Source organism: Cervus canadensis, chromosome 5 (assembly GCF_019320065.1).
Source record: "Cervus canadensis isolate Bull #8, Minnesota chromosome 5, ASM1932006v1, whole genome shotgun sequence".
Taxonomy (NCBI): Eukaryota; Metazoa; Chordata; class Mammalia; order Artiodactyla; family Cervidae; genus Cervus; species Cervus canadensis.
Window position 1 is genome coordinate 81,657,211 of NC_057390.1, and position 25,804 is coordinate 81,683,014.

Genomic DNA, 25,804 nt, shown 5'->3' on the forward strand with positions numbered 1-25,804 from the left:
TTGATAGTTCTAGATGTGTTCTTTATTCCTCAAGTTTTCTTGCTTTTTACCCCCTTCCCCTCCCGAACCCACTCAATTCCTACACTGATTTTTTCAGTGCTGATTTTCCCTTTAATGTTTAAGGTGTTGGCCATCCAGTTTTTTCCTTTTAGCAGCTACTCTAAATGTTTTTAATACACTTCTACCCTTAGTAAACCAAGAATTTGTGCTCAATTTCACTCATTTTATCAATTCCTCCATCACTGACCACTCCCACACCCAGCTCCCATGTTGGGATCAGCTAAGATAGAAGAGATTCATTCATTCACTCAATGGGCATTTCACGAGCACCCACAATGTGCTGGGCATAATCAAGTCTCTGAGAATAGAGCAGTGAAACTATCTCATACAATTCCTACTTTCAAGGGGAAAGACCAAAAAAAAAAAAAAGAAGAAGCAAAGACAGCTAAACAAACTGTGTTCTGTTAGGAGGTACACTCAGTGAGGGATGACAACATTGAGGAGGTGGCTTTTGAGTATTAAGGGCCCAGAGGAAGTGAGGGAGGGGTCTCCAGGCAGATGTGAGGGGGAAGAGCACCCTGGGCAGAGGTGGGCACAAGCCTGGCAGTGGCCCCAGTGGCCCAGGAGGGCCAGGCAGTTGATATACAGTGAATAGAGGAAGAAGTAAAGGGTGAGCAGAGATTGGGAACATTCCTTGTGCTGTCCTCTAGACATTTTTCAGCTCACCTCCCAGCTACCCATTCCACTCTTGAGCTGGTCTATTTCATCTGCCCACTGAGGTTTTAAATTCCAAGATCTGTAATTGCTGGGTTTTTTTTTTTTGGTCCTGGATACAATATCATCTTTTCCCCTGAATTTAATTACACTTGTTTTATAGGATTGTTTGCTGTACTGGTTCATTATGGAGGTTACCACCTCCTCCCTTATAACATTTCCTTTATTTTTGTTATGAGTTTTAGTTGTGAGTTTATTTTTGTACTAGGGAGCTCATGTCTGCTATTAACTGCCTCAAATGACTGTGGGGACAAAAGAATGTCACGGAGAGGAGGCTGCTGCGAGCTTGTCTTATTCACAAAGGCCTGGCCCCCCAGGTCCCCTGACTACCTGGGGGTCCACACTCTCTCAGCCTGAGCTTCAACCCATCAGCTGCAAGGAGATCAAACCAGTCAATCCCAAAGGAAATCATCCCTGAACATTCATTGGAGGGACTGATGCTGAAGCGGAAGCTCCAATACTTTGGCCACCTGATGCGAAGAGCCAACTCATTGGAAAAGACCCTGATGCTGGGAAAGATTGAGGGCAGGAGGCAACAGAGGGTGAGATGGTTGGATGGCATCACCGACTCAACGGACACGAGTTTGAACAGACGCAGGGCGATGGTGAAGGACAGGGAGGTCTGGCGTGCTGTAGTCCACGGGGCTGCAGAGAGTGGGACATGACTGAGCAGCTGAACAACAAGCACATCTTAGTATACTCTTACTTTTATGAATTTATTCTTTCCTTTCCCAAACTACCCTTCTTGTCACGCATTGATTTCAAGGAGGTAGTTCTCTCAGACAATGCAATTCATTCCCACCAGAGAAACAATACATGCATTATGAATTTTATTTATAAGGCTGGAACAAACAAGAATGTTATTTTTTTTTCAACTTTAAATTAACGAATAAAATGGGAAGAGCAGCCCAGAAACCGCCATTTATGAAAGACTCAAGAAGGTAGAACTCAAGAAGGTAAGTTTTTATTCCAAAATAGGAATAATGACATATACAAAGTGATCGTTTTTTAGAAACACTGATCTAAATTTTTTATACTCGTGGACTATTTTTTTTTCCTCAGGGAAGAAAAGATTGACATTAACTCTTTGGCATCATCTTTGAACATAATTCCTTCTCGGATTAGTATCCATTAGAGTGCTTATAAATGTCTAAGATGGATGGACAAGAGTGCATTCTACTGATTCATTTCTGAGGACCTTTCAACTTTTCCTCTGGCTACGGGCCACTCCATAAACAGTGTGGTGGGGCGGGGAGACGGACCCCGGAGTCTGCTCTGCTTCTCGGCAGCTGTGTGATCTTGGGGAGATGCACTGTTTGCATCTCAACGGGCTCATCTTTCAAATGGGAAGAATGACTCCACAGCACAGGCTGCTGAAGAGGGTAAGCGAGACAGTAACTGTGAAAGCACCTGGCCCCGGGCCCGGCCTCTAGGGGGCACCCTAACATGCTGGTTTAAAAAACATTCTGGCAGGCAAGGCGGAGTATGGGTAGCACAGTACAACCCTGTTACTTTGTCTGTCCCCTTCCTCTCTGGACGGGGACCTAACATTCAGAAGAGAAGACAAGCAATTCAGGGAGCTAAAAATTGAGCTTCAATAAATTAGAGTCAGAAGTCTAGTTCTTATCAACTATTTTCCCTATCACTTTGGTTGTTTTCACTGTTTGTTTCAAGTAAGATGTTTGGCTCTCTTTCCTTTGCAAGGCAAATTTTGCTTCTCAAGGTCAATCTCTGCAATCCTAATTTCCTTCCTGCAACCCCTGTAGTTTTTTTTTAAAAGTTTCTTTTCACTTTTGCCCTTTCTAAGAGGTAGGGTATTTACCCTATACTATTTTAATAGAATCGTATTTGCTCTGAAGTGAAACTATTTGTTTTACTTTATTAAATTTGATGCCTTTGGGCTAGTTTCTAAAAGAGTCAACTTACACAATTCATAATTAAGTGAACCTACTTCATTTTTCCTTGTGTCCAGCCTTTAGGTTAAAATGGTCTTTTGGACTATTGCTCTGGAGTAGGTTAGAGGGAAACCTACTTAGCCACCATCACATCCATCATCTGAAATGCTGGCATCTCTACAAGCTAATGCAAAAGGGACCCTTCAGAACTAAGAGGAAAGTCAAGTTTGTCCAAGTGTGTCCATGGAAGCATATGGATGACGTGACAGTAGGCAAAACTTTGTTCTTCATAAAATGGACTTTGATACAGGCCAGGGCGGTGGGGTCTGGCCCAGAACCTAGAAGTCTGGGGTTGGACTTCTTGCTCACCATCCACTCATCCCCGTTGCTCTCAGTAAGTCTCCATGCATCTCTGGGACCTATGGTTCCCTGGCACCTACCGTGAAGGTGTGGCCTACAGACACCTCTGGGTCCCATCCCGGTCCAGACACCCCGGGGTTGTAATTCTTCCTTTAGCCTCAGCAGCCTGAGGTTGGGCAGGCTCCACCCTCAGATGTGCCGTCCGGTCAGGAAGAAGAGCGGCCGGTCCTCCTTGGCGTTGGCCGTCTGGAATTCGTCTCGCAGCCGAAACTGCCACTCGTCTTCCAGCTCCAGGCGGACGACTGTCTGGCGGAGCGAGTTGCGATCCTGACAGATCACACACAAGGTGGCACCTGTGAGGACAACAGCAGAGGTGTGTGAACGGAACAGGGGAGTTTCTGCGCAGGAAAGCTCCCTCGCGGCTGCCGTTTGCCAGAACAAAAGACGATGCTGCTTTTGGAAGGGAAGGACCAGATGTCCAAGCGAGTGCCTATTTCCAGGGGCTGCTTCGCCATCTTAGCCAGACGGTGAGCGTGCGACTTGGCAGGTCTGGCAGATGAGACAACACGGAACCAAGAAATGATGGCAAAGAAGCGAGCAGATGGGGAGAAGGAGACAGACTCTTAAGATCACAAACCAGCATCCTCAGCTCCAGCCCCCGGTGGGAAACACCCTGCCCCATAGCCTAACCCTTCCCTCTTCACCCATCGCAGTCGTCCACCGGCCCAGGCCCCACACATCTCCTGCCTCTTCTCCTGCCTGGCAACGTAAATTCTCCCTCCTCTCGACACCTAGCACACATCAGTAATCATTGGTGTTCATTCCATCTACCCCCCACCTCCATGTCCTATCCTCCTATTAGACAAGATGTTTCCCAGGAGCACAGAATGTTGTGGAAACCTCTATTTCCCCAAAGCTTATGCAACCCCAGTGCTCACTCAACACCTTGCAGAGAGGAAGGTGGGTGTCATGGCCAACCAAGAAAAAAGTGAAGATCAATTAGGGATCCCAGCTGGATTGGAAATAGTGTTTTTAAGTCATACTGAAGTGAACATTTCCCACTCTCAAACACTCCAGCACGAAAACACCTATAGAGGGAGAAAGATTAGAAGAAAAGTAAAGATGCACGCAGCAGCCTAAAACAAAGAAGAAGAACTCATCCACCAAGAAGAAAACATGTCTAGGGGGTCTGCATGCTTAGGCTAACAGCCTGGCCTGAAAAGCAGCAGAAAAGCTGAAAATATCTTCTGGTCACTGGGAAGAAAGAGGATGTGCCTTATCTCTGTGCAAACAGGTAGAGGGGAGGAGCCACCCTGGGATCCCACCCCAGCTTTCTTGTGCCTCCCTGGAGCACCGGGGAAGTCACATGCCCTGAGTCTCAGTTTCGTGGTTGTTGTTTAGTCGCTCAGTCGTGTCTGACTCTTTGCGACCCCGTGGACTGTAGCCCACCGGGCTCCTCTGTCCATGGGATTCTCCAGGCAAGAATACTGGAATGGGTTGCCATGCTCTCCTCCAAGGGATCTTCCCAACCCAGGGATCAAACCCGTGTCTCCTGCACTGGCAGGCAGATTCTTTATCACTGAGCCGCCAGGGAAGCCTGAGCCTCAGTTTACTCATTGGCAAAAAGGACGAGGACCAGATTCACCTCCACAGAGGTGCCAGTGATGATAGCCATTCAAGTCAAGGTCCACCGCAAGAGCATGAGAAGTTACCTTTCAGAAAATGAAACTTTTTCAAAAAGCTAGCTCCCACAAAAGAGTCACAGAGGTACAGCAGGAGTCCACTGAACACGAAGTCAGAGCAGCTGATGTTTAAAGAGTGGGGCCTGGAGCTCACATAACACACAGAGATCTGGGGGGAAAAGAAAAGCAATCCATGAGAAAACGTCATTTTCCATGAAACACTCCGCAGCACTGTGCTAGAGCTTTGCATCTAACACACATTAACTGCCAGGTCAAGCTCAGGCTTGGAGGACCAAAAACAATATTCAGTGTCATTTTCAAATCTTACGTTCTAAACACCAACCCCGAGACTTACCCAGATATATCTATTCATTACCTCATTTGAGAATCAGAAATGTTCTGGCATGAGTAGTAAGTTTGATTCCTAACTTTCCATGTCAGGGTGTGTGTGCTAAGTCAGTTTAGCTGTGTCCGACTCTTTTCAATCCCATGGACTGTAGCCCGCCAGGCTCCTCGGTCCATGGGATTCTCTAGGCAAGAATACTGGAGTGGGTTGCCATGCCCTCCTCTAGGGGATCTTCCCGGCCCAGGGATCGAACCTGCGTCTCCTGTGTCTCCTGCATGGGCAGACAGGTTCTTTACCACTGAGCCACCAGGGAAGCCCCTTGATATGGGGGCACACTGTTTCAATTCTTTCAGCCTTTACCTTATCGGCTGTAAAGCGGGGGCCAGGCCGGAGCTGACGCAGTTGGGGGGCTATAATTCCAAGCTCTGGGTTCCAGCTCCTGTGTTGAGGGACTTCTCTGATTGATGGACTCGACAGCGCCCCCCTCAGACGGTTACCTGAGACCCCAGGTTCAGGTAGCAGTCCACGGACAGCACAGGGTGGCCGGGATTCTTCAGGGACAGTGGGAAGAAGCGGTGGCTGTGGTGCTGGAGGAACTTCTCCAGGAGGAGCTGCGCGGGGGCCGCGAGGAACGTGTGCTTGCTGTCGGGGGCGCAGATGTACTGGGCGGGCACGACGGCCATGGGGCTGTCTGACACCTGTGTGGGGACGGGCGGGCGTCAGCCACTCCCGGGGACCCAGCGCGGGCCTTCCCGGCGTGGATGGCTGTGTGCAGCTGTGATGTGAGAACACACACATCCATGGTGAAGCTCTCCATTAAGGGAAATCTGGCTTAACTAAAGTGGGACGTGTGAAAACTGACCACGGGATCAGTGATTGTAGACAATGACCACTCCGTGCAGAGACATGGCTGTCTGATCTAGAAAAAAATAAGAGAACCCACGAACCCAATGTTCCCCCAAATCCTGAGATGTCAGCCTCTGGGAAGGGCCAGCCTTCCCCCTGACCTCCAGATCCCCTCTGTCTCCTGTCCAGTCCCACTGGTCTTCCTCTCGATGGTCCGGCCCTCTGAGCCCACAATTTCTTGCTCCATCACCAACGTATTTCCCAGGCTGGAGACAGACAGACCGGGGACATATACATAAGACTACTCAAGTCCTCTGATGGACACCTTTCAGTGGGTGCTCATTATTCCTGAAGTCAAGAATGTTCCCATGGCAGAAAAGGTTCTGCCTACTTCTCCAGCTCCTCTCTGCCACTCTCTTCCATGGATCAGAGGGACCTTCAAGGCAGGGGTGTGCCAATGACCTATGGGTTCCTGGAGGATACAGATTGCCGAGGACACATCTATCCCCACCTGGAGGCTGTCTCCAGGGCAGATGGCACACCCATCAGGCTAGCCTGTCAGTCCCATTCAGACAGTATTTAGCCGGCGCTGTCCCAGGGACCCTAAGAAGAGCACGGTACCACATCTGACCCCCAAGGGCTCTGCCCAGCAGAAAAGCCAGACAAGTGAGCAGCAAAGACACTGATGGAGACATGCTCAAGAAACCACGTGGAGAGAGAGAGTGGGGTTTGGGGGTGGGAGGTGAGGGCAAGGGTGCATGGGAAGGCTGGTGGTGGGCGTGCACCAGGGAGACACACGCACGCAGGCGCGCGCACACACACACACACACAGAACCAGAGATGAGAAGGGAAACTCGATAGAGTCTTTCCCTTCTCAGGGCTCCCAACTGGCAACTCTCACTGCCCAGCCGTCAAGCCCACCCCGCTGACTCAGAGGTGCCCGGGTGGCCTCCCCGCCAGCTTTCCCACCACGGGCAGCAGCTGTCTCCGGGCACACGGACGCACCCACCTTGGACGTGATGTGGAAGGACCTGTGTCCGCCCACCGCGATCTGCTTCTTCATCACACTGAAGCGGTTGAACCGGCAGAGCAGGAGGCCGGCGCTGTGCACCCTCAGGTTGAAGTCCACGTCGTCACACATGAACCTGGCGGGAACCAGAGGAGGGGGCGGGTCGGCCTCCAGGCAGCTCACAGTCACGCCCCCACCAGACACCCCCATACCGGGGGCTGGGCAGACGAGCAGGCTCGTTCCTGCCCCCAAAGACCTTCCCCGGGAGGCACAGGAGGCAAGTCAAGAAGGAAACAAGCTGAGATGCCCCTGCACCAGGAAGGCAGGGTGTTCTCAGGCTTTACTACAGAAGCCCTGTCACATTCGGACTGTGCACGCCACACCAGGCACCGTGAAGGGGACTTAAAAAATGTCACTTCATCCATCCATTAAAAAGAAAACAACTGACCTCCCAGAGTAAATATATTGCTTCCCTAGTGACTCAGATGGTAAAGTGTGTCTGCCTGCAATGTGGGAGACTGGGATTCGATCCCTGGGTTGGGAAGATCCTCTGGAAAAGGAAATGGCAACCCACTCCAGTACTCTTGCCTGGAACATTCCATGGACAGAGGAGCCTGGTAGGCTACAGTCCATGGGGTCGCAAAGAGTCGGACATGACTGAACATGGCACCCTATGCCAGGAACCGTGAAGGGGACTTAACAAATGCCACTTCATCTGTGTGTTAAAAAGAAGACAACTGACCTCCCAGAGTAAATATATGAGCCACTGTTACAGCTGAGGAAATCAAGACTCACAGATGGCCAGTCATCTGCCTAAATTTCAAAGCTGACAAACGGCAGAAGCCACATTCCTGGCAGGTCAGTCTGCTCCAAAACAGACACTCCCCTGCGGGCACTCTCGGGGATGTGCCCACTGCCTGGCAGGTAGAGGGCTCACTAACATTAGCGACTGGATTCTTCTTGAGACTTGAGCACTCCTGTGGCTAGATCCAGAGAGAGGGACACAAGGAAATTATTTCCTTCAGCACTCAAGCTCCTAGAAAGTAATGTGTTCACAGAAGGAGCCAGAAAAGCAAGAGAAACACCATCTAGAATGGAAGTCATTAAATAAGGTACCATGTGAACTGGTGAAGGAAGCTGAATGGTCTTATGCAAATCTCCCCTAAAATTATGCAACAAAAATACTAAAAAAAAAAAAACCCATGAGGACTGAAAGCAAGGGGCCAGGCCAGTGCCATGGGTGGGAAGGCCCTGCAGGGCAAGGAAGGAGCGAGGGCTCTCCAGGAGTAAGGCTACCCCTTGCAGTGGGCCCTGGGACCATGGGGCTGAGTTGATGGACGTGGTTGGGCAAAGGGCCCTGGGACCATGGGCTGAGCTGATGGCTGTGGTCGGGTGGGGGACCCTGGGACCGTGGGCTGAGCTGACAGCCACGGTTGGGCACAGGGCCCTGGGACCGTGGGCTGAGCTGACGGCCGTGGTCGGGAGGGGCTCACCGGTTCTGGTTGTACTGCACATTCTGGGTCAAGTCCACGTTCAAGACGATGAAGTCGTGCACGTGGCAGCGGGAGAAGGGCTCGCGCACCTCGTGGCTCCCAGTCTTGCTGGACCACTTCCGCATGCCGATCAGGGCATAGTGGGTGATGTTGGGGGATGCCTCGATGTGCTGCATGATGTGCTTCAAGGACACGTTTCTCTCCGACCAGGAAAATTCTCTGCTCAGAGGAGGGAGACAGACATTCCCAGGTCGGCATGCAGACTGGGCCGGCCAGGCCACTGCTTTCCCCTGAATGTGCTGGGTGGACTGGTGTGCCCAGAACCCATCAACAGCCACCAGGCACTTCGAATTCATTATCACTGATCCTCGCAGCAATCCTGTGACATAGAACCATCATCCCCATTTCACAGATGAGGAAAAAGAGGCTCTGGCTGACTTGCCCAGTGTCGCTCAACAGAGCTCGGGTGGAAGGGTGTTGTCTGTCTCCAGAGCCCATTCTCTGCACCATGCCACAGCACCTCCCATTTCTGGTAGCAATTCCAAGGAGGTTGTGGGGAGGGAAGGAGGCCGCATGTAAACACCTCCCACCCCACCCTGATGGCGACTGAGGTCTGGGAAGACAGTGAAGGCCCCCTGATGACCAGGGAGGGCAGCCGAAGGGAGCGACCCCGGGGCTGGTAGCCCAGGCAACAAGAGTTCTGTGTGTGAGAGACTCAGTAAGTGGCTCAACGTCTCTGCATCTCGGCTTCCTTTTCCCCAGCTGAGGGGCTTCCGCTAAGCTCCCTAAGGCCTCAGCCAGCTCTGACACACCAGGACTTGAACATTCTGCTTCGGAACGAAATTCCGAAAAGCAGAGGGGAAAAGCTGAGTTCTCTTCCTCATCGCTGTCCTCAGCCAAGCTTTTGCCCTCGGAAGGGTGACAGAGAGAATATTGAAAGCACGCCGGCTTGCTGTTGTCATGTCTGTGAGCTCTACCAGACCGAATACATTCGTTTCTAGAAGAACAGTGCAGAGGATGGAAGTTGCTACACTAGTACTTAGGACTCACTAACACAAAAGAGAAGAACTAACCTCACATTGTCTCTCAAAAAAAAAAAAAAGCCAAGCATTCAAGTCATTTCTCAAATAAGCCAAAGATAACGGCTAAGTTGAAATACTTGTGCCAAAAACCACAAATCTTCCCAATGATGCTCAGATGCAGCTTTTCAGATGTACCTTTTCTACCTCGTGCCGCTCCATCACCCCCCTCCAGGCACACAATTCACGGTTTACCTAATCCTCGTAACAAACCTCTAGGACAAGGGCAAGGGCCCCTTTGAAAGGTGAGGAATCTAAAACCCAGAAAGAGTCATTTCCCGAACGTCACACAGCAAATAAAAATACAGCTTCATGTCAGGAGGAGGCTGGAGTGGGGAAAAGGTTCTAGAAGGTGTAGGGGAGGGTGCATCGGTGATGGTGATGGTCCATTTCTTCATCAGGGGGTTTGTTAAGTGGGTGTGTTCATACCTGGATACGTATGACACTTTCTTTTTCCAATATATTTTATACTGAATCTATGTTGCGTTATTTTCTGTCTCTACTATGTCTCAGTAAAATGTTTTCAATTAAAAACTCAAAAGCTTGGCAGGTGAGCCCACCCCAGGCAGGGCTCTGTCCACTGCACACCCCATCTTCTAACAGGAGGCGCCCTCCGGGGTCCTCAAAGGATGGACAAGAATCCCCCACTGGGCATAGCGCCTGCTCCCTTGTCTCACTGGGGTGCCGTCAGGAAAAGGGCTCTCACCTGCTTCTCTCACCCCCACCGTCAATGTCCACCACATTCCACATCACGCAGGAGTCATCAGAAATCACAATGAAAGGCCAGATGTCCTGCGGCTTGATTCCCAGCTCCTCCTGACGGTTCCGCTCCAGCTCCAGGTTGTGGTAAGACAGCTCCTTGATCAGGAAGTGGGCGGCGCCTGAAACGAGCAGACAACCCCGACTTGGGTCAGTCCAAGTGCCCACCCCAACCCAGGACAAAGCCCCGGTGAGAACGAGAATCTGATGAAAGTCCACCCAGGCCCCAGCCCTACCTGCTCTTATCTGCAGTCCTTATCCACTTGCTAGAGGCTGTTGACTTGGGAGAGGAAATTCGAGGGTAGAAAACACTCCCCTCCCATTTGTGCACACATCTCTCTATTTATCTTTGCTTTTCTAACAGCCGAGACCATGAATAAACCAGTAACCGAGCACTGAAGAAAAGAAGAATCGTCAACAAATCAAAATAGCTTTAAAAGCCAGAAAGCTGAAAGAGAAAGGTCTTTCGATTCTATGCAGACAAAAACCGTCTCTCACCATCTGCCTCTACAAGGATGAGGCCACTAGTGGCCACCTTCAACACACCCTGCAAGCAGTTCAGGGTGGAGAATGAGGCACTCTGTGCTCTGGGAAAAACCAGCAGAACAGGCCTTCAGATCGTGGGATATTTTTCAGGAGAAGATTTTATGAGCCCAGTTTCGTGCACTGTCTCCTATCTATAAAAGCACTAAAATCCTTAACGGAGACACCTGCTGTCCGTGACCAGCACCATCCTTCTGGTGACCAGCAGCATCCCTTCACTGATATGTGTGCCTGATGGCAGTTAACCTCCTTCACCAAAATCACATATACACTGACCTCTCCCTCATCTCTTGGGAGCAGTTCCTCAGAGCTATCTGAGAGGCTGTCTCCCAGGCTCTGGTCCTCATTTTGCCCCCAGTAAAACTTTACTTACAATTCTCTCATTGTGCTTTTTTTTCAGTCAACACCTAGAAGACTCTCTCAAGTCTCCATTTCTCCTACTCCAGAAATTTGAGTAGGGCGTGTCTTAAAGGGTCTATCACCAAAGAATTCAAGTGACAGGTTATCCCAGAAAACCTGCAATTAGTGAAATTAGGGTATGACACTGTGGAAAATTCTGAAAGAGATGGGAATACAGACCACCTGACCTGCCTCTTGAGAAACCTGTATGCAGGTCAGGAAGCAACAGTTAGAACTGGATATGGAACAACAGACTGGTTCCAAATAGGAAAAGGAATACGTCAAGGTTGTATATTGTCACCCTGCTTATTTAACTTCTATGCAGAGTACATCACGAGAAACGCTGGGCTGGAGGAAGCACAAGCTGGAATCAAGATTGCCCGGAGAAATATCAATAACCTCAGATATGCAGATGACACCACCCTTATGGTAGAAAGTGAAGAATAACTAAAGAGCCTCTTGATGAAAGTGAAAGAGGAGAGTGAAGAAGTTGGCTTAAAGCTCAACATTCAGAAAACTAAGATCATGGCATCCAGTCCTGTCACTTCATGGCAAATAGATGGGGAAACAGTGGAAGCAGTGACAGACTTTATTTTGGGGGGCTCCAAAATCATTGCAGATGGTGATTGCAGCCATGAAATTAAAAGATGCTTACTCCTTAGAAGGAAAGTATGACCAACCTAGACAGCATATTAAAAAGCAGAGACATTACTTTGCCAGCAAAAGTCCATCTAGTCAAGGCTATGGTTTTTCCAGTAGTCATGTATGGATGTGAGAGTTGGACTATAAAGAAAGCTGGGCGCTGAAGAAATGATGCTTTTGAACCATGGTGTTGGAGAAGACTCTTGAGAGTCCTTTAGACTGCAAGGAGATCCAACCAGTCCATCCTAAAGGAGATCAGTCCTGAATATTCATCAGAAGGACTGATGTTGAAGCTGAAACTCCAATACTTTGGCCACCTGATGTGAAGAGCTGACTCATTTGAAAAGACCCTGATGCTGGGAAAGATTAAAGGCGGGAGGAGAAGGGGACAACAGAGGATAAGATGGTTGGATGGCATCACCGACTCAATGGACATGAGCTTGAGTAGGTTCCGGGAGTTGGTGATGGACAGGGAGGCCTGGCATGCTGCAGTCCATATGGTCGCAAAGAGTCGGACACAAATGAGCAACTGAACTGAACTGAACTGATTAAGAATATTCAGGGTCTTCCCCGATGACTCAGTGGTAAAGAGTCCACCTGCAATGCAGGAGACGCAGAAGACTCAGGTTCAACCCTTGGGTCAGGAAGATCCCCTGGAGGAGAGCATGGCAACCCACTCCAGTATGCATGCCTGGAAAATCCCACGGATAGAGGAACCTGAGGGCTACAGTCCACGGGGTTGCAAAGAGTGGAACACAACTGAAGCCACTGAGCACGCACACACACAAGAACATTCAGAAGAGCACACACACAAGCACACACACAGTTTGGTGGTCTTGGTGCAGTGGTGGGACAGCAGTGATTATAGAATGAATGTCATTAATATGCACACACCTGTTGGAGGGGACTAAGGGGAAACAGGTGTTCGGTCTAGAAAAACATTTCTCAGTGGATTTCCTATGAAGTCAACATGTCTTGAATTTAACTTTGCAACAAATTTGGGGGGAAAAAAAAGGCCTACCAACTCCAGCGCTGTTGAAGATGCTGGGGAGGACCAGCATGATATGGTTGGGCCAGTATTTCTTGTAAATCGCCATCTCGTACTCCTTGACAACCAGCACGTGCAGGTGGCTGGCACCGTCCATCGCGTGGTACAGGTTAAAGAGTCCGTGCTCATGACGGCCAGTTGTGGGAGTGAACGTCGGGCTCTTTATGTATTCGTGACTCTGGAGAGCATGGGCACAGAGACGTCAAGCGTTTGTCAGCCTGGCCACGAAGACTGCCCGCCCTCCGAGATGGGACTCTGCAGCCTCCTCCATCAGAAGATGTTGCCTGTTTCCACACGCCTTGCTCTGGCCGAGCCTTGGGACTTGCTTTTATGGATGAAATGCAGTAAAGATGGTGGCGTGCCAGTTCTGAACCTGGCCTCCAGAGGCATTCTGTCCTCTCTCAGAACCCCCCACCCCTGGGAGAAGCCCGGGCTAGCCTGCTGGATAAGGAGAGGCCACAGGAGCAGACACGGGCGTCCCACTGAGGCCACCATAGTCCAGCCCCACCGCCAACCTGGTAACTCACTTCAAACACAAGGGATGGCAACCAGGATAACCACCCAGCAGAACCAAGCCCAAACTGCCAGTGCACAGAATACAAAGCAAAATAAATGCTTGTTTGAGAATGGTTTGTAAGGTGAGCAAAACTAACGGGCTTATATCAGTGACCCAAAGCCACGACCCTCATCTATTGGCGCCTAATACACGTTGAGTGCACGTTATTCCCGTGTGACTTAAATCCCTCCACTTGGAGCCATACAGCCTAGCTTCTTATTCACTCAGGCTGTGAATCTTCTATATAAACAACTGTGTTTTCTTTCACTCTTTTCTCAACAACCAAGCTAGGTCTTCCATTCCTTCTCGATTTCTCAAAGCACTTGCCACAAAGCTATGCGCTGAGCTGGTGCTCCTAACCAGTTCTGATGGGAACCATCTAGAAAACGGAGTAGAGTAACTAATAAGGCCTCCGTCACCCTCTAATAAAGGGCCGCACTACCCCTTCACAAAGGTTTTCATTGCTTGATAACAGCCCCTGGGTCTGCAAGGCTGGGTCCCAGGGCCACAGGGCCAGTACCTTGTCTGTGACGAGGGGCAGTCGCATGCTCTCCAGCTGGCCTCCAGGTTGGCTGAAGACAAAGTGGTGCTCCTTGGACTTGGGGATGATGAAGTGGAGCTGGATTTCCTCTCCTAGCATGGAGTAAGAGAAGGCAAAGGCGTGCAGGGTGGACTCATAGAGCTGGGGTGCGAGGGGGAAAGGACAGAGCTTGTCATCAGAGTCCGGCCTGACCTCCCGGAAGAACCCAGGCCTGCTGCGGCCATGACCACACACAGGCCACTGCCACTGCTGCCCCAGCAGATGCCGGTTCATAGCATGGACACCCAGGTCTCGCGAGTGTGTACCCAAGGCCACACCTGATTGGCCAGAGGCTCCCATCCTGGTGCTGACCCCTCAGTACGCCTCTGTAGGCTCCCAGCCTTTCTGGACTCTGGATTGGACCCAGAGGCATGCTTGGGCACCAAAGCCTTCATGCTCCAGGTCACATTTTTAATTTCAACAAAGATTATTTTCCCATCACAGCTAATCTGTGTAACAGCAGAAGACAATAGATAACTGTATAAACTTGTGCGTGTCCGTCTCAGGCACCACATCCAAGACTCAAGAGCCAATGAATATTCCTAGGTCCTCACTCCCATGGTGGACATCCAGAGGTCTTGGGCTCACTCCCATCCCTAAGTCTAGCCTCACCTCCAGTCACTTTGTCTAAAGAGTCCTCCCATTACCCAGTCACCGTGCCCACACTGCTCCTGGTGCGATCTCCCAGCCCGGCGAAGCCCAGGCCAGAGGTATGCCTCCTCCAGGCCTCGGCTCTGGCGTCCACAGCAGGGCCTCACTGGCCCCTCTCCCTTCAGCTGCCCCTGCAGAGGCACAGCTAGACTGTCCCAGGCCCTCCCGGGAGCCACGGGACCAGGGCAGGGCTGACACGGGCCAGGACGTGCTGGCTGTGACGTCTGATGGACTGTGGCTCTGCTTTGAGAGCTGAGATGAGGGAGAAACAGAAGCTGACCAGGGGAGGGAGCAAAGAGGGACATAACCGAGGAATTTCCTAAGACCGCCTCCCAGGGGAGCCTTGAGCAATGAGGAGAAAGAACCAAACAGCAGAGGCAGTGACCTGTCAGCAGGGAGTCAGCGTGTGCCCCTGTGTCCTCAGGGGCCTGGTTTCACACCCCTGCAAGTGTGGCCCCAGACCCGACCCGCCTACACAGAGGCTGGCCCTGGGGGTTGGAACTCAGACCTGCCATCCTGTCCCTTCTCCTCCAGGCTCCATCCACTCATTCACTGCAGACCCTGAAGCAACCAGGCACTGAATCCTTCGAGTCTCTGCATTCTTTACATTTCAAAATCAAGAAAATGTTTTCACTTGTATTTTTCTCTGCCTTGAAAGAAAAACTTCATCTCCAAGGGAAGAAATGTTAGGAGGGTTTATCTGCAGCAAATAGGATTTCTGATCATTTTTAATCCTTTGAAAAACCACTCATATGTATTTTCTAATTTTGTCTAGAGTACAATTGCATTATTTGAAAAAAATCTGTGCTTAAAGGAGACAGGTGCTACTTCAGTAGCAGGTAAGCTCAAGGCCGGGCAGATTTGGGAAAATTAAAGCTACCATCTTCTGTTTCCCTCTGCAAAGGGGATAGACAGAGGAAGCTGGCGCCCTTGTCACTTTCAGGCCTTTCTGGGGCAGCTACGGACTGGAAGAGCTGGCCTGCACCCCTGGGTGCCGCACAGCTATCTGTTTCCCATCAGCTCCCCTTGACTCCTCTTTCCTTGCCTGCATCTGAAATGAAAAGAAATTCTAAGTGTAAAATCCCACCCTCCCTCTATTTCTAGATAACCAGCCCACAGGCCCCCAGAAACCTCCACAAGGCTGTGCTTAGCCACTCAGTTGTGTCCAACTCTTTGCGACCCCATGGACTGCAGTTCACCAGGCTCCTCTGTCCATGGGGATTCTCCAGGCAAGAATACTGGAGTGGGTTGCCATGCCCTCCTCCAGGGGATCTTCCCAACCCAGAGATCGAACCCAGGTCTCCCACACTGCAGGCAGATTCTTTTACTGTCTGAGTCACTGGGGAAGCCCAAGAATACTGGAGAGGGTAGCCTTTCCCTTCTCCAGAGGATCTTCCTGACCCAGGAATCGAACCAGGGTCTCCTGAGTTGCAGGCAGATTCTTTACCAGCTGAACTACCAGGGAAGCCCCTCCACGGATTAGTAAGAGACTATTCAAAACTGGTGGATGTTAATTAACTCAACTTATTGTGCCAATCATTTAGCAACATATACATATATCAAACCATTATGTTGTCTACATTAAACTTACACAATGTTATCGGTCAGTTATATCTCAAAAAACTGGAAAAATTGTTCATTTTCTTATCAAGTGTTTATCAACTGAAAAAAATCAACTTAAAAATTAGAAAAATAAAAAAATAAGAAGAAGGAAATACCCCCTCCCAAGGTAACTTTGCCCCCATCAGGACTCAGCTAAGAGTTCTCACTGCAAAGGCCCCATTCCTCCCCACAGCACAAATGACTCTATGATCTGTCTGTGCCCACCCCCCCAGCCTCCTGTCCTGGGACCAGCCTTCATTCTAAGCTCCATCAACACCCACTAAAGTCACTTCTGATTCCTCTAGACACCCCTCGTCTCCCTGCTGTTGCACTTGCCATTTGCTCCTTCCCCCCCACTTCTGTCCACCTTGGCTCCTTGGCAAACTCTTACTGATCCTTCAGAACCTTCTCTCCTGCTCCCTGCCCAGTATCATATCTTCATTTATTAAATGGGGATGATGCTATAGCCTTGTGGGGTTTTAATGAGAATTAAAGAAGAAACTCAACAGCATGGTTTCCTAACCAAGTGCCCCTTGAATGGATCACAGGTGTCACTTGAACATAAACTGCTTCAGCCAGAGCCCTGGGAGCAGTCTTATCCATCTACCCAGGGTCCAGGGCAAATATCATTTTCTATCACGTAAAAAATTGGGAAGTACTGGATATAAAAAGTGCCTAGTACATAGCCCGGCGCGTAGTAGATGCTCAGTAAATGCAAATTTCTCTCTTAAACCTCATAATGTCTACACGTCACCCATACCACTTTCCTGCCAGCTTTAGCCTGCTCCAAAGTTTTGTTTATGTGCACCTGTCCATCCCTAGACTGTGAGCCTCAAGTCTGGGGTTTTCTTCACCTCTGAGTCTGTGTCCAGTACATAACAAGCACTCAGGAAGTGTCTGCTGCACTGAACTAACTAGAAATTGCTAAGATGTAAAGAAAAGTAAGACTTTGATAGCCGGTTAACTCTGCCACTAATACATGTGTTACCCCGGGGGAATCACTGTTCGGTAGCATCAGTAATAATTTCAGAGATGCCTGAAGGCAATGGCGGATTCAGGACGAAAGCGCTTCTTCCAGAACTTTCCACATCCTGACTCCAGGATGCAAACATAACAAGAAGAAGGAAACCGAGGTGCTAGCCAAGGTGAAACACGTAGCCAAGAGTCGTCGAAGTGCCCGCTGGAGTCTACCTGGGGCGCTACCTGGGGGCTCTGTCCTACCTGGTAGCGGGGGTGGAAGCCCATGTACTGGTGGCACTGCTCACAGTGATGGTAGGTGTTGTACGCTGCGAACTTGGACAGCCTCATCCTCGCCGTCTGGCGTCGCATGTACAGGTCCTCCGGCTTCCGGTGCGTCCCTCTGTCTGCACGAAATCCCAGCGTTAAAGAGCACAGGAGGCCCAACCAATACTCTCTCCTCCCGCTTGTTGGCAATGAAACACTGTTAACAGGGCTTCCTGGGATCGCCTCTCACCTGTCCGCCCCAAGCTGACTTCACTGGCCAGAAAGGACAGAGTCTCAGTGGGATAAACTAGACACTACATTCACATGGCATCTCACTCATCCTGCTACAGATGTTTTATAAACCTATTCAAGGACTAGATCTGTGACAATGTAAATCGATCACTGACTTAATATGCAAATGCTGCAAAGCACATGATCACCCCTAGGATTTCAAACGACTTAGCAAAATCAAGATTTTAACACTCAACCTCCATTCGAGAAGGTCTACGTGAAGTGTGAAGGAGGCTTCCGTGAACGGCATCTGCTCTGGGCTCAATGTAGATAAAATGATGGAATCGACAAGGAGACTGGTGTCTTCCTCTCACACTGCATTCACTGAACTTTCCTGGTCAGTGCTTATAATCTTACTGGCCACTCACATCCAACGTTTGTCACCAGTGACCCTGAAACCCGGTAGGGTCATAATACTGTGAAAATTAGTGGTCCCCAAAGAAGGAGCGAGAAGACAAGAGACCAAGGAAAGGCAGGATGGGAAATAGATGCATTTTGTTGTAACAATCCAAATGCATAGAAAAACATACATCTTTTTCTTCGATTAACAAGAATCTTCAGAGTATTCCAATCATGAAAAGCCATCAACAGTGTCCTCACATTTTTCCACACTAATGGAGCAGCAAGTCTTCCCTCGTGGGGTCGAAGAGCATTTCCTGTCCAGAGAGGTGGTGACCTCACTGCTCTCACAGGCACCGCGAGTTCACTCATCACCATCAGATATGTTCATCACTAGCAAGATTTAGCTCATCCCTTTAAGAGGCTATTCCCACATACTCTGGAAGAAGGTGGAAGCAAGAGTTTGACAAATCTGACCTTCGCTCTTGACACTTTGATGGTGTGAGCAGATTAGACTGGCGTCCTCATACTTTGGATCGTGAATAATGTAGTCAAAAGGCAACTTCTTGAACAGCTCCAGGTCTGGCCAGGGGTCACTGAGCTGGAGGTAATGCCAATCCGAATCTTCTCTGAGGTCTACAGGATCGGGAGAAACATAGATATGTGGCAAAATGGGATGTGAGAAAGATTTATTTCAAACGTGCACAAGGGTGATGGTTGGAGTGGAACTGATGCTGAGTCTACAGGTTACCATGGGATCTCAAATGCCCAGGTACATGTTCCATTTTCAGGATTCTTCTAATTCAGCAAGAAGGTGCATTCAGATCTATCTCTATCCAGAGGAAGAACCTTATGCTGGGTTTCCCATGGGATGGGCTTGCTCTTCTGACTTCCACTAACTTCCACTCCTCCCAATACACGTAACCCTGTGCTCTGTGCTTTTCCCTGGCCCTGTCCCTCAAATATATCACACTGGTTACCAGTACCAGCAGAAACTGATGCAGTTCTCTCTCGCGCTCTTATATCTAAATGTTACCCAGCCAGTAAGGCCCAACTCCTATCACTACACCTCTAGGAAAACGCTTATAAATGCTCAGATCCACCGGCTTCCCCTTTCTGAATGCCAACACTACTACTGGATCAATCCATGTTTTCACATTTGCCATGTATCATTGTACATTATAATCAGTATAGTCTACAGTGCTCATTAAATGCTTGTTGGCAAAAAGGTAAAAAATTCTAGTTGGTCCAACCCCAAATTATGTAATATATTGATTTCATGTATATGATATTTTATACATATGATACTGAAAGTGCTGCACTCAATACATCAGCAAATTTGGAAAACTCAGCAGTGGCCACAGGACTGGAAAAGGTCAGTTTTCATTCCAATCCCAAAGAAAGTCAATGCCAAAGAATGCTCAAACTACCGCAGAATTGCACTCATCTCACATGCTAGTAAAGTAATCCTCAAAATTCTCCAAGCCAGGCTTCAGCAATACTTGAACCGTGAACTTCCAGATGTTCAAGCTGGTTTTAGAAAAAGCAGAGGAACCAGAGATCAAATTGCCAACATCTGCTGGATCATCGAAAAAGCAAGAGAGTTCCAGAAAAACATCTATTTCTGCTTTATTGACTATGCCAAAACCTTTGACTGTGTGGATCACAATAAACTGTGGAAAATTCTGAAAGAGATGGGAATACCAGACCACCTGACCTGCCTCTTGAGAAACCTGTATGCAGGTCAGGAAGCAATAGTTATAACTGGACATCGAACAACAGACTGGTTCCAAATACAAAAAGGAGTACGTCAAGGTTGTATATTGTCACCCTGCTTATTTAACTTCTATGCAGAGTACATCATGAGAAACGCTAGGCTGGAGGAAGCACAAGCCGGAATCAAGATTGCTGGGAGAAATATCAATAACCTCAGATATGCAGATAACACCACCCTTATGGTAGAAAGTGAAGAAGAACTAAAGAGCCTCTTGATGAAAGTGAAAGAGGAAAGTGAAAAAGTTGGCTTAAAGCTCAACATTCAGAAAACTAAGATCATGGCATCCAGTCCCATCACTTCATGGCAGATAGATAGGGAAACAGTGGAAACAGTGACAGACTTTATTTTTGGGGGCTCCAAAATCATTGCAGATTGCAGCCATGAAATTAAAAGACGCTTACTCCTTGGAAGGAAAGTTACGACCAACCAACCTAGACAGCATATTAAAAAGCAGAGACACTACTTTGCCAACAAAAGTCCATCTAGTCAAGACTATGGTTTTTCCAATAGTCATGTATGGATGTGAGAGCTATAAAGAAAGCTGAGTGCTGAAGAGTTGATGCTTTTGAACTGTGGTGTTGGAGAAGACTCTTGAGAGTCCCTTGGACTGCAAGGAGATGTCCATAAGAAAGAGAAAGAAAAGAAGAGGGAAAGGAATGCTTATTATGTATTTAATAGGTGCTCAGTGCTTCATATGTGTAACATCATTTAATCTTCACAACATCCTGTAAAAGGGGAATTATGCACTTTTTGCCAAAGACAAAGCCAAAGCAATATTTGAGAAAATAAGGCTTTGACGTTTAACACACTTCAGTCAAATCCTCTTTATCATTGGTGTACCCAACAAAAGATGAGACAGAAACTCAGCAGACCCACTGACTTTCATCTGCAATACGGTTCCAAATTGTGGGGGAAATGGTGGAAAACTCAAGAGTGCAGATGAGTGTAGATACGGTTCCTTTTTCCTTCAAAGGAAAGATCAAGGGCTAGACAGGCTTCCTGGGTTCTAAATTTTCTCCCAGTCAAAACTCAAACACAGTTAAGAGCATGTAAAGAAGTTCTGTGTGTGCAAAGGGCAGGACTTCCTTCTTTGCCAAGGCTGACTACATTGCACGTATATACCCCATCTTTATCCACTCAGCTGCTGGCAGGCGTTTATCCATCAATGGACACCATACAGTTGTTGCTACATCTTGGTTACTGTGAATGATGCTGCAATGAACATAGTCACTATGAGAGGTGACTGTGGTGATTATTCCACAATGTGTATCAAATCATCCAGTTGTGCACCTTGAACACACACAATAGAAGTGCTCTTAGATGCCAGTGCAGCCTCGTGGGGCTCCTTCTCTATAATACAGACTCCTTACACAAATCTTCATTCCCAACAGATTCATTCAGTAAACTGTTTCAGGGCCACTGGAGCGGCACTAGAAGAGAAAGGGGAGGAGGTGCTCTACAATGAGCATGAAACATGTTCAAAGACAGTCTTCCCTTAATCAGGATAAACTCTGCTCTGGGAATGAGGAAAAAAAGCCTAATCCCTACATATCATATATTCTTCATTTTGCCCCAAGATGCTGACCTATGTGCTCAGCGGTCTGAAAGGGAATTCTCATCTGATGGACAACTCTGCTTTCTAGAGGCAGCGTGCATGCATTCTCAGTTGCTTCAATCATGTCCAACTCTGAGACCCCAAGGACTGTAGCCCACCAGGATCCTCTGTCCATAGGATTCTCCAGGCAAGAATACCAGAGTGGGTTGCCACTTCCTTCTCCAGGGGAGCTTTCCAACCCAGGGATTGAGCCCATGTCTCCAGCACTGGCAGGTGGATTCTTGACTCACTGAGCCACCTGGAAAACTCCCTAGAGGCAGCAACCAAATATGGTTCCAGTTCTGCTACCCCTGAGCTGGCTCCTGAACATGTTACTTAGCAGGAAAATGGATTAACAATATCTGTCTCTCGGTATGGTAGAGGAAGTGAATGTGGTAATTTATGTAAAGTATCTGGCACAGTGGTTGACATTTGAAAGGTATTCAGTAAAGAGCAGTTACTTTTAGTATCGTAATTTTATCTTCCCCAAGGCCTTCCAGGCTCTACTCTAGGATTGAACAAAATGACTACAAGGGAAAGATAAAAGCCCTCCAAAGTCCTTGGGAGAAGTCAGATCATTAATCTGAGAATTCCATCTTGAAAGTAAAAGACACAAGCAATGTCACTTGAGAAACTGATGAAGATCATTCCAAGCCCCAGGGTCATCAACAGGGAACTCACTGATGTTGATCTCTTCCTCATCGTAAACATCCACTTCCGTCAGCCGAATGAGCATTCTGGACAAAATGCTGAGGAACTGCAGGTAGGCGCCCGTCTTCCCGATCTGCAGGGACAGCGAAGTGGGAGCCGACCATCAGTACGTCCATGCCGAGTGCAGGCGCTGGCTGAGCACCTGACTTGCCTCCACTCATCCACCAATCTTAACCCTCTCGCCCAATTAAAATGAGGGCTAGGGGGACGCAAAGACCTTTGCGGGAAAATGTGGCCTGAACAAACGTGGCACAGGCAGACAGACGAACTCCCTTGGGCAGGAGACCCACCTGCTTATCAATCATCGCAAATGTCTTTCCAGATTTTAATTGGCCACACTGTTTAAGCTGTTAGAAATAGGACTCCATCACAAGCTGAACAAAATGTTGCTTCAGAAAAAAAAAAAAAAACTGACGTTTTAATAATGCCTTAAAAGTCTTGCTCAATTGCAAATTGTGATCTTATATTAATGGATGTATCTGTAGCGGGACAACAAAATTCACTGTGGGAGATGTGAAAGGTTGGCATCACACCTCTCTCCTCCTAAGTTCAGGATTTCCTTCTCTTCTTGTATTAATAGGTCCCCACCCCCATCAAGCCACCACTAGGCCAGTATACTATTGGTCTTAGAGCACTGACGTCACAACTGGCTACAAGTGGACCTGGGGGCTAGCCTCCTCTCCCGCCCACCTTGGCATCCTAAAAATGTGCTCTCAGCTTAATGCTTAAGTTCTCAGCTTAATACCTGGTTCATAGGAAGGATTCAACAGATGCTGATGAATGGAAATAGCTAACTTACAAAATGAAAATATGAAATACAACAGAGGAGAGCTTTAGAGAAAATATTCGCAATGCATATAATTCACAAAGGATTAAAATTTATACTCTAAAAGAACAAAGCAAAAGAAAAGAAAGTCAAATGGACTAAGGAAAAATAAATAAGAGAAACAAAACCAGAAAGTCATTGTAAAAGAAATACCAGTGACCAATAAAGATATTAAAATACATTCACCCTTACTAATAAAACTATGATATACAAAATAATTTTCCCCTATCAAAAATGCAAAAATTTTAAAGACTGATAACATTCAGTAAGATGAGGGTATGGAAAAACCAGGATTCCTTTATAAAAAACATTTTACTTCCCCTTATTAAAAAATTACACAAAGTACTATATGCTTATCTAAAAGTGCAAAAAATACATATCAATAAAAAAGTAGTCAAGTCACTCAGTCATGTCTGACTCTTTGTGACCTTATGGACTGTAGCCTGCCAGGCTCCTTCGTCCATGGGATTTTTCAGGCAAGAATACTGGAGTAGGTTGCCATTTTCTTCTCCAGGGCATCTTCCCAACCCAGGGATCGAACTCAGGTCTCCCATATGGCAGGCAGACTCTTTACTGTCTGAGCCACCAGGGAAACCCAATAATAAAGTAGAACAGTCACAGATTCCAGCCCCCTCCCCTGACAGCTCTCCTGTCGGGGATTTCTGAAGATATCTTCACACATGCAGACACATGCACACAGTGGTTTTTCTGTGTAATTGATATGACCCTATGTATATATTGTTCTGCAACTCGATCGTTAAAATGGAGATATCTTAGAGAACTTTCAGTGTCAGTATATAAAGATCTAGCTCAAATTTTCTGTAGCTGAACTGCATGATACCCCGTGCCCAAGTATATTCAATCAAGCTTGACCAACAGAACTCACGGTGTTTCCAGTTTGTTTTTTAACTACTGAAAATTACATAACACAAAAACGGGCAATTCTATCCATATTTTTGTGGGTCTGTGTTTCTTGGGGTAGGTACCTGACGAAGAAACGGACATGCGAGTGAAAAGGAAACGTGTCTTAAACGGGGACGGTGATGATGACGGGGACAACCACAGTGCTTTCTAGGGGTCGGGTGGCCTACCATCACTCTCTTGTCTAAAGCTCCTGTTCTTGTGCCACAGCTATTAGCTTCCTTATTCTCAGATGAGGACCCTGAGGCAAAGAGAGAGCTAGAACTGGCCCAGGGAGGCAGGTGATGTTTTAGTTTGAACCCAGCCCCAGGCAGTTCCCTGCAGGGCCCACCCTTCACCCTGGCTCCGTGTGGCTGAGCCCCCCTCCCAAGACCCCATATGAACCTCATGCATCCCCATCACCATCACAGGCTCACAACCCCTGACATTCACACCTAGGTTCCTGCCATGATGACAGGTGAAACTGTCTTTCGTTGTCAGAAAAATACAATGAGCTGCGGGATGGAGACAGGCCTCTTGCCTCCCTGTTCTGTTTCACCAAAATCTTGTAGGACAGAAACAGGGGTCAGCTTCCATTGTCAGAGTGAGGGGGAACCGCCTTGACTGGCCGTGAGGACCAAATGGAAGAACGTGGGAAAGGCAGAACCATAATCTGAATGAGCAAGAAGGACCCACAGAGGACCCCTCTGGCCCCATATTGCTCAAAAGAGGAAACTGGGGTCAGAGGACGGAGGATACCCCGCCGTGGGCAGCAGGTGGGTCCCTCTACCTGTCCCCTTAGAGCTATGAGAGATGCCGCCTGGGGGGCAGCAGACGCGAATAAGGGATGCTCTAGGATGCTCTCAGCCCCAAACCAGCCTCTGGGTGTGCACACAAGCCCCCCGATCCCCGCGGAGCCCGAGCGCACGGGGCAGCACCCACCTGGGGTGGCCCGCTGAGCAGGAGCCGGCGCGGGTGGAAGCCGTCCACGCGGCCCTCGGCGCGGTTGCCGTAGTCCATGTGGCCGGGCCGGGGCACCGTCCACTGGCGGTAGTAGAGCGACTGCTCCGTGGACGTCATGGTCTTGCTGAGCAGGGGCCGGAAGGAGCTGGCCCACATGACCGAGTGCGACGGCAGGAGCGAGGCGGCCTTGGGCAGGCCGCTGCCGTCCGTGGACGTGACCATGTCGTACACCAGCTTGGGCAGGAAGACCACGGGCGGCTGCCGGCAGGACTTGGTCATGGAGCACTGGGAGGCCTGCAGGACGAGCGGGCCGGCGGCGGGCAGCGCCGGTGAGGAGGCTGAGCCCGAGGAGGATGCCGACGGGGCTGACACCTGGACGCCCCGCTGGCCGCTCTTGAGGCTGGGATCCGGCTGTGGGATCAGCCCCGGGCTGTGCCTGCTGATGACCAACGCTGGCCCCCCCGCTGCCCGGAGCCTCTGTTTCTCCCCAGGGGCCCTGGCCTCCTCCGAGGGGCAGCAAGGCAGTGGGGACCGGGCCCGCTCCCCCTGCGAGGGTCCGGCCGAGGACTCGCCGCATGGTGCTGAGCCTGCAGAGAGACGCCCGTCAGTCAGGGCCCGGGATCCCCGCCCCCACTCCAGCTCCTGCTTATGTAGCACTGACTCCTTTTACCTGCAATGATGGGAATTTCCGTCAAGGCAATTCCCCTTCTGGTTAAATATGGACTTTTTGTCCTTCTGACAAAGCCCAGAGGTGCTGCGGGGAGAGAGCCAGCGCCGCTCCCCTGGCCCCACGCACTCCTCCAAGCCTCTGCACCAGCAGCCCCATCTGTCCCAGACCCTCACCATCAGCGCTCAGCCCACCTCCTGCTCCGGTGCAGATGGGTCCCGGAGCTCAGATCTCCCCTCTGCACAGCA

General features: G+C 49.1%; 1 protein-coding gene across 2 annotated transcripts in view; it reads right to left on the bottom strand.

The window, feature by feature from the left end:
• Positions 1-1,591: 1,591 nt before the first annotated feature.
• Positions 1,592-25,804, bottom strand: part of GREB1 (growth regulating estrogen receptor binding 1) — a 124,685-nt gene continuing 100,472 nt past the window's right edge. Inside the window, exons 22-33 of one of the 2 annotated variants that reach the window (XM_043469335.1) lie at positions 24,869-25,476; positions 22,171-22,273; positions 18,596-18,754; positions 17,486-17,628; positions 13,952-14,113; positions 12,849-13,053; positions 10,191-10,365; positions 8,406-8,624; positions 6,913-7,048; positions 5,555-5,755; positions 4,742-4,880; positions 1,592-3,382 (exon numbers count right to left, since the gene is read on the bottom strand). In XM_043469335.1, the coding sequence (XP_043325270.1) occupies positions 3,219-3,382; positions 4,742-4,880; positions 5,555-5,755; positions 6,913-7,048; positions 8,406-8,624; positions 10,191-10,365; positions 12,849-13,053; positions 13,952-14,113; positions 17,486-17,628; positions 18,596-18,754; positions 22,171-22,273; positions 24,869-25,476 (2,414 nt within the window). In that variant the 3' untranslated portion in view covers positions 1,592-3,218. Of the gene's footprint in view, positions 3,383-4,741; positions 4,881-5,554; positions 5,756-6,912; positions 7,049-8,405; positions 8,625-10,190; positions 10,366-12,848; positions 13,054-13,951; positions 14,114-17,485; positions 17,629-18,595; positions 18,755-22,170; positions 22,274-24,868; positions 25,477-25,804 lie in introns of those variants that run through there. The other variant, XM_043469336.1, reaches the window with a different exon arrangement.